The sequence below is a fragment of the Pseudomyrmex gracilis genome, unplaced genomic scaffold, assembly GCF_002006095.1.
Source record: "Pseudomyrmex gracilis isolate BER0280 unplaced genomic scaffold, ASM200609v1 scaffold_23, whole genome shotgun sequence".
In the NCBI taxonomy this organism is placed as follows: domain Eukaryota; kingdom Metazoa; phylum Arthropoda; class Insecta; order Hymenoptera; family Formicidae; genus Pseudomyrmex; species Pseudomyrmex gracilis.
This window is the reverse complement of record NW_018020607.1, coordinates 960,902-974,076: the sequence shown is the minus strand read 5'-3', so window position 1 is coordinate 974,076 and position 13,175 is coordinate 960,902. Positions and strand designations below refer to the sequence as shown.

The window sequence follows — 13,175 nt, the reverse complement described above, 5'->3', positions numbered from 1 at the left end:
CGCGGCCGAGCGTTAAAATTTCCTGCTCGATTCGTCCGCGCAACCTCGCCAAGTCCGAGTAAACGTAATCAAGCTGTCGCTTCGCGGATTTTCTTTCTCCGTTTCGCTTTCTCTCTCCATCAATTTTGCATCAAACGTGCCACTTGCACGTGGTCCGCGTCACACAATATGTCACACGCCGGCAATCGCGTATTCGAAAAATCGGTCGTTTCCGGCGTGTCGCGGCGACGCCCGATGTCGCTACCAACGTCGCGGACAGGCGCAAAGCTACCACCGGCGAGGCAAAAGTCATTTCGGCTGGTAATTAGTTGCCCGAGTCGCGACAAATTGAAAAAGTTGCTGAGAAATGGGACGCAATTTAAGCTCGCGGCCGCACGCGAGCGACCGCGCGCGACGTTTTCGCGACGATAATCGAGCCCGCTGCCGCGACGCGCAAATCGAATTCTTCTGCGTTTCTTCTTTCCGCGTTGTCGTCTCGCTGTTTTTTTTTCCGCGCTCGTTAGACCGCCCGGTCGACCCGCGAAACTTCGCGCCACGACGTCGTGCTATTCCGTCGCGCAAGTCGTTGTCGCCTTTTCCGCGACAAATACTGACAATCAACTCTTAAACATATAATTTTTCCCCGTTTTGCCGAGCGCAAGGAATAGAACGCGGTTTCTTTGATAAAACGAAAATTTTTATCGGAAAATAGATTACTTCCTTGTAACGTAATATGTAGCATGTATTTAATGCTTGCGTATTCACGCGAGAAAATGATTTCTCAAGTTTTTTCCTTAACATTTAATAAATAATGACTTTATCCAAGAAATCTTAAACTCCGAAAATAGTTCTCTTTCTTTTCTTTTCCTCTCGCTCAATTCTATGTTAATCGAGATTTTTCGCAACGTGCTGAAATGCAGCCCGTCGCAAAAACTCGAAACGATCCCCGGGAACAGTGCGATTGTCGTTCGGCACGGGGCTTTTTCGCCGCGATCGGCATTTTCTTTTTTCCTCTCACACATCCATCCGCGCCGATCGTCGTTTCGTTTCTTTCTCTCTCTCTCTCTCTCTTCTCGTTCTTTCTTCTCTTCATCCGCGACCATTATCTCGGACCGATAATGACGTCCATTATTTTTTGTTACTGCAGCGTGCACAGGGTAATGGCGGGGTCGAAGGGGAGAAGTAGAATGGGTGTGGAGGGGTGTTCGTTAGCGCCCCTGAGAATCATACGATGTCGTTATGCGATTACGACGTTCGCCTCTGCGAAGTGGAAACGCTTCCGGTTCTTCGCGCCCGCACCAGACGGTCGATGACTCCGTTTTTCTGAGCCGACAATCGGCTGTTTTCGCAGGAAGACGTTTTTTCGCGGGAGCGAAAAGGCAGACCGTTTTAATTGGCGACAAATTATACACGTTCGGTCTCTCTTCGTCGTGTAGTTCTCGCGCCTTTCTTTCCGAACGCGACGGAGAGATAGAAAGAGAGATAGGGAGCGCAAAAGTTAATTATATGGTTTACGACTCTTGCGCCTCGCGCGTTTACGAACCCCACGTGTACATATCTTCGTTTCGCCACTTAACGCGTTTTACGATTCAATTTTCACGCCACCTTCTAAACTATCAAATGACACGGTTAACTAACCCGTCGTTGCTCTCAATTTACACGGGAGACGAAGTCTCTTTAATTTGTTTAATTATTAATTAATGTTTTGCGCGAAATGTGTCACATGCATCCTCGTTTAGCGACGTTATTACTTTCGTAATTACTGCTTATCTTTCAAAATGGAAACGCGTACAACGAATGGCACCGATCGGGAAAAACTGATTGGCATTACGCTCAAGACAGAAATTTGGGTCAAGTCTTTTCTCGTTCGCGCCTTCGTTCATCTTTGTTTCTCGCCTTCGTCATTAAGGCGTGAAAACAGAAAACAAATAGAAAGGGGAACAAGTTGGTCGACGTCTCTATCGCTTTACGATCCGTGGTGATTTATTTTTGGCCACCCGCTGGGACCTCGCCAATGTCTCAAGACCGCCGTTGCTTGCCATGTACGAAGTCATGTCGCCTCAATTGAAACATATCGATTGCATTACAGCAAGCGTCCGATTTAATAAGCCAGCAGTCGCGTTTCATTAAGCCACGCGTCCGACGAGATCCGTGTGTTAATAAATCAAAAACTAATTAAATCAACGTCATTTATTCGGGTTAAATTTGATGATAATTTATGCTTAATATTCGATGATAATACATTTTTCGGAAATTTGCAATTGTCGTTTTTGCGGGAGATAAGATGTATTCGTTTGACGTTTATCTGCTCGAAAAATGGCGTGATTTACTTAGTTTTGTTGCGTGTTTTCAGTCAAAGACATTTCAGTGAGGACCAATCGGAAATTTATTTTCTTGCTTTGCGCGCAACAAAACACACACAGAGCACGTGTAAATATGCAAGATATGTCGATATTCAAAGACTGCGTGTGTGCGTTTCTCTTGTCGGAAGTGGCAGGTTGTCGCGAAATGAGCGACAAAGTCACCGACATTCGCGCAAAGACCGCGTCGATATTATCCGTGGAAAGCGTCACAGCGTGACTCATCGCGTTATCGCGACAATACAGCTGCGCACGCATCGCACACATATATCCGCACATGCGCGATCGAGCGTACAGACCGTATTATTAACGTGAATTATCGAGTGTGTCGTGGCGGTTTATCGAATTTCTCTCTCATATTCTATCTCTCTCCGTCCTTCTCTCAACCAATTTCTCTTTCAGACTCAACCGATGGTCGATGTACTTCGAATTTCGGTGCAAGCATCCGGCAGACATCTCGTCGACATCGATCGTTAATGCTCGACGAACTGACCTCACGTTATCTTTAATATTTTAGGTCCTTTTGGATATACGAGACTGCACGGCGTCGCGTAAGAAAGGACGGTATTTTCTATCGTCGTTTCATTCAATTTTAGTGTCCTTTCTGTTATTTTGTTTGATTTCGGTATAGAAAAATTACCAGCTGTTTATTTTATTGATTATTTACAAAATTGTAGAAATTAACACAAAATATTTATTTTTATTTATATGATCGAAATCACCTACACACACACACGCTTAACGTTTTAAAATATTAATTTTATAACCTACATGATATATATTTCTCAGACTGAAATCCAGACTGCGTATTCTTGTAAAAATTTTTCAAATGAATGATTGACAGCGCCGATTACGAGAGGGGAATTTTCTGTAACGCTGTTTCGCTTATCCATCGATCGGCGCCAAAGCGTTCGCCGTATAATGGTTTCATTTTCCATTTGTATCTCGCCTACTCTAACGCTCCAATATCTCTCGTCCCGCCGCGCTTTAATAATATTACGCATTGTTGCGAGCGCGGTATGCACGCTTGTAAATTCGCCACGGTTTTCCGCCAATTTCGCGGCTGCGAGCCAGACGCGCTCACTCTCCCTTCCTTGCCGCAAAATCGCCGCGGGATACTCCGCTATTTCGATTATAGACGTAAATATCCTTTTTTTCTTTTCACTCGCCCTCAACATCGATTTACACGCATGAAATCTCCCGCACTGCCGTAACCTGAGTCGTACGGAGTTTTCTCACAAATTTTCACAAAACACGGCTGATTCCGTATTCGACGAAGAAGTTCTTGACGAGAACTTTTATACAACTTTCATTTATGTATTTTTTTTTCATCTCAATACATTTATTCGACGTGTTTTAATAACGTAATTTAAAACAACGCTGAAGAAACATCTCTATTTTCTGCGAGGAGATTTACACACGTACTTCTAACTTGTACACGTCGTTGTAAAAAGCTCAAAACAGCGAAAGTAGACATCGACCTGCGCAAATGGCGCGCGGAAGACAGAAGAATCTCCTTCGCTGATTTTCGCGCGAGGTAAATCTGCCGTCGTCGTCGGGTACCGAGCAGAGAGCGCGGCAGCGTTGAAACGCGTTGGTGCACTCGGTAAGGATGGGAAGGTTACGAGAGGGTGGCTAAAGAAGCCGGTAGTAAGAGAAGAAAGAGAGAGAGAGAGAGAGAGAGAGAGAGAGGAAAGGTTCCGGGCTCTCGAGTCATTTCTCCGAGCCAACACAGACCTCTCAACTCGACGCCACTCGTGGAAACGAAATCTGATACGAGAAAAGCTAAACTCCTTCAAATGCACAAGCCGTCCTCTGTTCACCCCCTATCTGCCTTCTCCCGCCTGTATGTACCAACTCTTCTCTTCGCCTCCTTATTCCCCTACTCGGAGTTTGCAACCCCCTAAGCGTCCTCCTCTTTCCCGCCCCCCTCTCTCTCCTCTCGTTCCTCTCTTTCGACTCTTGCTCCTTTCAGCTACCCACTTATACTCAGTCAACCCTTTTCATTGCGAAAACGTCGTTCTGCAATTCACCCTTCCTCTCTCCTTTCCTTTTTCTTCCGTCCTTCTCGTGTTCTCGCTGTTTCTCTCGTTGCCTCTCTCCGCACTTTTCTTCCCTTTTTATGCGCCGCTCGAGGACGCTCCACTTCCTTGTCAATGTTCTCGTCTTCTTACTTTCTCTGCACCGGAGAGAAAACTCCGTCCTTCTTTTCTATCACTCTATTCCCGATCGCGAGCATTACCCGTCGCACGCCTCTCCTCGAGGAGCGTACAGCCGCTCGACTTCCGACTATTTAACCCTCTTAATTAACAGTCGGCGTAAGAGCCTCCGATTTGGCCTCTTCTATGGCGCGCGACCTTCTTTGGAAGAGTCGAGTCGAAGCCTTTCGTTTATTTTCCCTTGTTTTTTACTTTCATGAGTAAAGAGATCGGTAAAGAACATTTGTTTCGTACGTAACTGTACAAAACATCGAGTAAACCTAAAACAAGCGGAACAGAAATCCGAGAATTATCTTAACTTTGTTGTTCCGCATTTTTATTGCGATTTTCTTTCATCATTTTACTCGGTTATTTTCCCATTTTATTCTCGGTTTACTCCGGACAATTTTTTTTAAATAATTGCCTCGCTGAAAATCGCGTTACGCGGTGATGCATCGCGTTACCGTCAAACCCGTCCGCTTCCGGAGTAGAATTCTACTCGCGTGATGCATCAAATAATGTATAATTTCAGTGGATCGCATGCGCGGGAAAGGCAACAAAGTGAAGTCACGTCGTGCGTCTTCGTTATGCGGCTTATTCAACTCATTCGTTACACGAGTTGAGATTCTCAGAGAGTAAAACCGAAAAATTTGTAGTTTCACTTGTGTTTTGCGAAATAATAATTTGTTCGTTCTGTACTTTTCTGCCGTTAAATTATGCATAGAACTTATAATTGCAAACTCTAATGGAATTTTCTTAGCTAGCACTCGTGTTCCAATGCAACTTGTTTATATCAGATTACTTATTTTATAACAAAAATTACATGTACGAGGCAGAAATTTAATAAGTAATAACTAAACGTAGTTTTTGCACAAACAAAACCCAACTACAAAACCTGAAAGAAAATAGCTCATTAAAATTAAACAATTAAAAAAATCAAATTAAAATAGCTATGTAGTAAAAATGCGTTATACTGCCTAGTACTTCTCGGCGATTTAAATCGCCACGGCAATCGTACTGTGCGTTCACACTTATTGCACCGCAACTGCGGTGCTCGAACATGAAGTGTTCGAAGCGATGCCAAGATGATGCTGCCGCCGCGCGATGCGCAAGGAAAGCTCGACGTCGAGTGTTGCTCGACGGGTCAAGGAAACATTTTTCCAAGCGAACATTTTGAAATAATGCATCACCATATACATGAACTAAAATTTTTAATTAAACTTAACACTCTGTGTGCGTGCAAAAAAGAAAGTAAATAATTTAAAAAAAATTAACTGTAAAGGAACTTATAAATTAAATTAAATGGAAAGATTTCACGCGGGATTGTAAAAAATGTGCAAGATACATATTTAAAGATTATAATTGCTGCACGTATTATTAAATCTACTCTCGCATTAATGAAAGAAAGATTTCGGGATAGAGTTAACACGTAATGAAATATCAAATTTAATTAAATGTAATTTATGATCGATTTAGTCATATTCGGCGTATCGCGCGAGCATTGTTGACGATTCGCAAGCGGCTTCATAGAAATCGTCGCGCGCTCAGAGCTCGCGCCCTTTCGCTCTCGATCGATAATAATTATTCTCGTAAATTCAGGCATAAACGCGCGCGGCATATGAAGGGCGGAGGCCGGAAGAGAGAGGGAAGAAGGAGGGATGAAATCGCCGGGGCCTGCTCGGTTAAATGCTCGTAATGACGTCTCGTAATTGCATCGAAAGTTTCCAGGGAAACTGTAATTATCGTACGGGCTCACTTCCAGCGATATCTTCGGGTCCCTTCTCCGCGCGCGCCCTGTAATCGACGGGAACGCCAAACCTGAAGAAAGGAAAGCCGCTTTTCCGACGGGAATATTTTTCCAGCCGAGCGAGGACGACGCGGCGTTATCTCGAATCGAAAAGAGGATCGAGAGGGCTTCATAATGGAGTCCCGGCCTCGGATATTTCAAAAGAGAAAGAGAGAGAGAGAGAGAGAGAGGGGAGATGCTTAAAAGTGCGTCATTTGAAATTTTCCCTAATCCCTGCTCCAATTAAATCAATTAGCGCGCGAGGAGAAGGATTGTTCAGTTCTCTTCATTTGTATATGGCGCTCGCGTGTACACTTTCCGTCATATAGCCAGTTTTAATTCCCGACTGCTTTTTGTTGAACGCCTGCAATTCACTTTACAGGATCGACGTATATTCTATCTATAAATTTCCTCACAGCCACATCGGTTTTCCTAATCTGTTCATCAACTCATTTAATTTAATATCTTCTATTGATATTCCAAGCTGAAAAGGCAATAAATGATTTTAGCACAAACACCATAACCTTACATTCGTATTTACTGGATTTTTGCGATTTAAATAACTGGTTTCACTGCTCGTAAAACCGGAGACTAAACGGAAACGAAAGATAACGCGGGATTTAACGTCAACAACGTAATTCCGAACGTGGTTTATGCGACTCCCGAGATCACAGAATTCTGTGAATATATTTTTCTCGATCTCTGACAAATATATGTGTTTATTAATATCCGGACGATTAATATACGTTTGTTCTCACTTGCGATTAAGATGCGAGAACCGATAGGCTCTCTCGAGAAGCATAAACAGTCCCGATGATAAACATGACACACACACACACACGCATACATTGTTCGTAATATACGACCGTTTTCGCGCTTTGTATCGATGATTACTCCAAGACTCATCGAGTCCGGCCACGATTGATTTGAATAATTTATTCGAACGATCAACGATATTAATATTCATTATTCGGTCAATCATCGGCACTCGGATAATTATCCGCGTAAACGTTCATTATTCGGCTAAGCGGATGCTGCGTCCGCCGATTGATTCAGTACTCGGGCATACGAGCGCTATCCAAACATTTCTATCGGCAACACAACGCGCCGATACCGTACAAGCAACAATCATGATTTGCGAGCCAGAGATGACCAAACTCGCGCTCGCATCGAAAGATAATCACCCCGAAGCTACGCGCGTGCTCGCAATGTCTATATTGGCTTCGTAACTACGTTTTATGATATCCATCGCGTACGAAGATAATGACTTTAGTCATCACTTGGTAATATATATGTGAATCTACCGCGTGCATAGTCGTGTAACGATCACGCAAATTAAATCATGTTTTTTTCTCAAGTTGATTGCAACTGTATTATAAAATATTTTACTCACCCCGCTGAAAGTCTTTACGTTGTGAAGAGCATTCTGCGCCGCCAACGCCGCTTTTCTGGTGTAAAACGTTACGAAGCAACATCCTGTAACACAGAAACGTAACAATTGCAATTAAATAAGCTGCTTTACGAGAATTGCGATGTAACATTCTTTTGTTAATCAAGTTTTTTTTTTTTTTTTTTTTTAATTAAGCAGTTTTTCGTGGATTTGTCGCTGTTGAGATGCTGCAAATTTTCACGTTCTTCCCCGGTCGATTTATCTCACAGTGGACGTTTTATCGACAGACTAGTTTGCGAATTTCTCTGCTCAACCGACGCGACGAAATTTCTGCAATCTGCCGCAGAGAGTCGCGAAAAAAACAGCGAGATACAGAAGTTATCAAACCACGTCGCCACTTTCTGGCAGAAGCGAATGAAAAGTTTTTCGGGCATTTCGGGTCATCATACCCGCGCGATGCGGGCTCCCAACAAGAAACTCCATGATAGACACGAATGGCCGCGGAGTTCGCGCCACCGGTGACAGCTTCGATATGGGGTTGGGAAACGACCGACGGGGGGAAAGAGTGAAGTCGGCACTCGGGGACCTCATCAAGGGTCTTCCGTATCCCCCTTCCTGCCCCCGCTTGTCGGAGGCTGGACGCCATCCAAGCCTTCAACCCGGTCGATAGTTACGAGTTGCCAAAAGTTCGATACGCCGTTCTATCGTTGGCGAGATCCCCCTTTTCCCTTCATCCACCGACACGACTCTTCCCCTCTTCGGTATCTCTAACGTCCCAGGTGAATCGTTAGTTTATCTACAGCCGGAATGAAGATGCTTGAACTTTGTATCGGAGAGAAGAATATAAAAAGAATTTTGCAAAGATTATAAAAAAATATGTAACAAATTTATTGGTGTTTATAAAATATTAAGTAGTATATTGTGTTGTCTACAATAAATTTAAATTTAAAAAATGATAAATGAAATTAAGCGAAAATTAAAACATCTTCGTCAAAATTTCTCTTCCCGTGGGAGACATTTATAAATAAACAGTATCCTCAATTTGTTTTCCGCCGGTTTTTGAATCTTGCGCAGCACGCGAGGCAATTTGCGTTTGCCGACAGATTGGATTTTCCAGAACTCCCATTGTGCTTAAGTAAATAACAGATAATTAAGGCGTCGCGTACGCGAAGTTAGTGGCACCGTAAGTTAATAACGATCAGATTCAATTAACAGATTTCCCCTATTTACGGTGTACACGAAATTATGATAAACCTGCTACGGGGGGGAGGGAGGAGGAGGGAGAGGGCGCGCCAAGCGCGGAGTGTAATTATAATGCGATCGCGGTAATAGTTTCGGTAACAAGCCTTCCAATTACTCGAGGAAATCCCGATATTCCACAATGTTTTGTTTGGTAACGCGATATTCAATATCGCATTGAATAACGCATGGTACCGCGATGAATGCATAATTGCGAATCGTGCAACCCGATCCGATGGCAGTAGGGTGCGGACGGAATGTTAGAACCGACGTATTAGTTTGCCTAATCAAAAAAGGAGTTTGCTCCAGACGCGGTTACGTACAAAATCTCGTTTATCCCTACGTAGTTCGAGATTACGCGAGGAATAACTTTAGAGAAATTGTTTTGATAACAAGATAAGTAACAACAATTGCAAAAACGTGATATTTTTGAAATGCGTGTCTAGCGATTGCATACAATAAACAAAATTGAGACAAAATATGTTTTTTATCTGTGAATATTTGCGAGTCGAGCTTTCATTTCAAGCGTGAGGTGAAGTTTCTCGCGTGTAGCGAGAGAAGAGACATTCTTAACGTGTTGCCAGCGAGTTTCAGTAAATTACGGAGTGAAGACACAGCCGGGGGCCGGGAAATTACGTTCCGGCGAGTAAGTAATCTTCAGACATCATCGCTCGATAGACCTTTAAATCACCCGCCTGCCTCCACGCATCCTATCCGTCGGTCGGCCTGTTGTAACGCTCGTGTCTACAAATGACCTCGCCCGTTCAAGTATCAACATCACTGTCGCCTTACCTCTGCAATTCTTATCGATGAATTGTATTTTCCATCTCTTTTATTCGCAATTTCCAAAAAATAAAATATATTTCATCTTGATACAAATTTTATGCAAATTGCGTTACGTTCTTCTTATCGATTCCGTCGCGCAATGAAAAATTAATATAATTACTATAACTCGCTAGATCCGCGACACACAATGTAATTGTCGTAATTGGTCCGCGCGCGTTGTATGCAAATTGAGATTAATAATTAATAAGTAAATTATTAAGCTGCGCGGCGGCGCGGAGTATTCCCAAGTGCACCTGCAACACGGTCCGAATGGCGATAGTTTCCGCGACTGTGTCGAGTTGCGAACCCGGTGTAATTTCCTCAACTAGTTTGGGACGGCGTGTTTTTGCCGGAGAGAAACAAACCCGGTCGGTCATTCTACATGAGCGAGACTTTGCTCAAAGAAAATGAGTTGTCAGATCGATATAGATAATTTAATATTACGCGCGAAACGATGTTAAATATATAAAAATATATCGCCGTTAATATAAAATATCTCGCCGAGCGACATATTTATTCAATATTCCGGGACACAATGTTAAATAAAAAAAAAATATTGTCGTTAGTATGAGACATAGCTGAGCTCGATCATGCAACGACGCGATTACATCGATAAACTGCTATTACGTTTGTGTCGATACTTTTACAAGCTCTAGCGGTGAGAGATTGTACATGTGCTATACTGATAGAAGATAAATAAAAAAAATTACTATAATAATTCTCAGACGCAAACAAAGCGCGAGGGAACAACTATGTGATGCAAATAGCTCGTTCATTTAATGTCGACCGCGTAATACACGGCGCGAAGCGGAGAGAATTATTCGTAGCGTTAAACAAAACGATCATTGTTAGCAGGTTTAGCGATAATGCCAACACGATATACATAGATTGTAAACCAATGCACCGAATTATTATCCAATTTATACGGTAATCCCCCGTCAGGACTAGAGGCGTAACTCGGAATAGTGTTGGCGCTCGAACAACGTCGAGGCGGAAAATTAGCTTGAGTTTTATACTGAAGCGCGGTAAAATTGCCGTTTTTCGTGTGATTGTGATTGCGGTCGGAGAAAATCTCAAGAAACGACGACGCGACCTCGTTGGAACGAGGGGAACGAGGGGAAAGAAGGAGAGGGAGAGGGAGAGATAGAAACATGGCGTAAAATCCTTGGAGTTACCTAAGCGGACGGGTCGTCATCATTATAAGCGAGAAGCGCGAATTTAATTTGCGCGCCGAAGTACGCCGTCTGCAAAAATCACCGTGAGGGCAAACGAACGAACGAACGAACGAACGAACGAACTAACGGGGGAATGCCCGCCATTAGGAATTCCCAATTCACGTCGTAATTATCGCTAATTGGACTCCGGATTACGCTCGCACGACACTCGGCGCGTGAAACACTCGTCGTTCGAGGCGCGAATTATGCATCGCGTGTTCCATACGTACTTCCGAAGGGCAGCCACCTTAAAGCTTCGTTCTTTCATAAGAAACGTGTGAGAGAGCGTATCTTTATCGAACAATCATTCGAATGATTGTTCAAAAATTACATTATTTTTATATGCATGTATAAAATATAACAAATATAACAAATTTAAACTCATATAGTATCAAATCTAAACGTAAATTATAACAAATTTAATAAACTAACACAACAGGCGCGCGCTATGCGCACGCTATTATTACTTTTATTTTATTAACGTATTGTGTCAATGAACATAATCTGTCACCGCGATGACAGCTAGTATATACGTCTTACAAACCATACATATAACCATACATAATACACATGATGTACATATAAAAGATGTCAGAAATAACGCATGAAAATCACACTCGAAAAATAGTGAAAAAAAAGAGTGGAAAAACAACACGTGACTACAGTCACGTGACTTTATTTTAGTCACGTGTCTTTAAAAACCGGATTGAAATGTCGCAGTACTCGTCAACACACAGAGAAACGGAACAAAGCATGACTGTCTTACAAACCATATAATACATATGAGAGGTGTCAGAAATAACACATGAAAATCAAACTCGAAAAATAGAGGAGGAGAGAAATGGAAAACAAAACGTTACTAACGTGACTGTATTTTAGTTACGTGTCTTTAAAAACGAGACTAAAATAAAGTCACGTGACAAAGAGGAAAGGAAAAACGAGACGTGACTAAATTCACGTGACTGTACTTTAGTCACGGACTTTACTTTAGTCACGTGGTGTTTTTTCTTTCTTCTCTGTCACGTGACTTTAAATAACGCAAGAATACTTTTTTGTTAGTGTTTTGTTCTGAAGCGATTGAGACTAAAACGAAAGTGATCGGTTCAGTCGTTCTTGAGATATTGCTCCATGAAAATCTTCTCACTTCTCAATCGTATGAATTTCGCGTATAAGGGGCACGTTCGAGCGCGACTTCGTTACGCGTGAACTTGGCGCGCGAGGCACTGCCGTGCCTCTTGATATGTACAACATGAATCGAGAAACACATCCGAGAAACCAATCAGCGTTGAGATAAAAGTGGCAGCAATCAATATCGAGAGAATCGATTGTGATTATTTACACAGGCTTTTTCTGGTAGTATTTGTACCAAATAAAAAGTATATTCACACGCAAGGGATATTTTTTTATTTAATATGTATAGTTTTCTTTTGAGCAATATAGAGAAATGGAAGCAAAGCATCAGTTGATGCCACATGATTACCATACGGCCGACCGATCGTCAGAAACGAGCGCTACTCTAATCCCACGAGCTCGCGGCTAATACCTTGATGCCGATGGGTGATTAGTGTCCGCCGGGAAATCTACCGCGGACATGACTGAGGGCTAATTTGTTTGTTTCCGCGTTCGTTTCCGAAACCCCCACGTGTCTTTCGCGCGCTCAACAACGACGCGAATGCATCTACGGTTTTAGCGCGATAGTCTATGTGTTTAAAATAAAAATAAAATCGACGCTAGATATCTTACCAGTAGCCGAGTTCTCTTGAATTTTTATTAGGGTAGCGGTTTTTCGACTGCTTGCGAAATTTTTTGTTTCGAGCGGACTCGGTTTCTTCGAGAAGATACCACCACGGAGTGATACCACCACCTCGGAGATAGCTCCCTTTCGGAATGGGGTGTGCTACTCACGCGTATAAGAAAAGCGCCGTACGAAGCGCTGAATCGGTGAATTACGACCCTGTGTTCCCTCGTGCACGCCGGTGGTCGACCACCGGCGGATAAATCAGAATAGCCATCGGATTCTCTCTCGAGCAAGTCGGAAGAAACTGTGTCGGCCAATTTCACGGAACTTCCGAGAACATTATGAGAGAAAAGTCGCGATCGCGCAATTTAAGCTTATTTTTCACCGCACTTAAGACACTTTGTTTATCAATCATTAAAGTTCTCGCAAATAAATTGAAGCAGATG

The 13,175-nt window shown here is 42.9% G+C and overlaps 1 protein-coding gene across 25 annotated transcripts in view; it reads right to left on the bottom strand.

The window, feature by feature from the left end:
• Positions 1 to 13,175, bottom strand: part of LOC109852009 (CUGBP Elav-like family member 1) — a 406,212-nt gene that overhangs the window by 64,336 nt on the left and 328,701 nt on the right. For all 25 annotated transcript variants that reach the window (XR_002249961.1, XR_002249960.1, XM_020422721.1 and 22 more), the window contains one exon: positions 7,717 to 7,799. Coding sequence is in view for 23 of the 25 variants with exons in the window: in XM_020422721.1 (XP_020278310.1) it covers positions 7,717 to 7,799 (83 nt within the window). In the remaining 2 variants the exon portion in view is untranslated. The remainder of the gene's footprint in view (positions 1 to 7,716; positions 7,800 to 13,175) is intronic.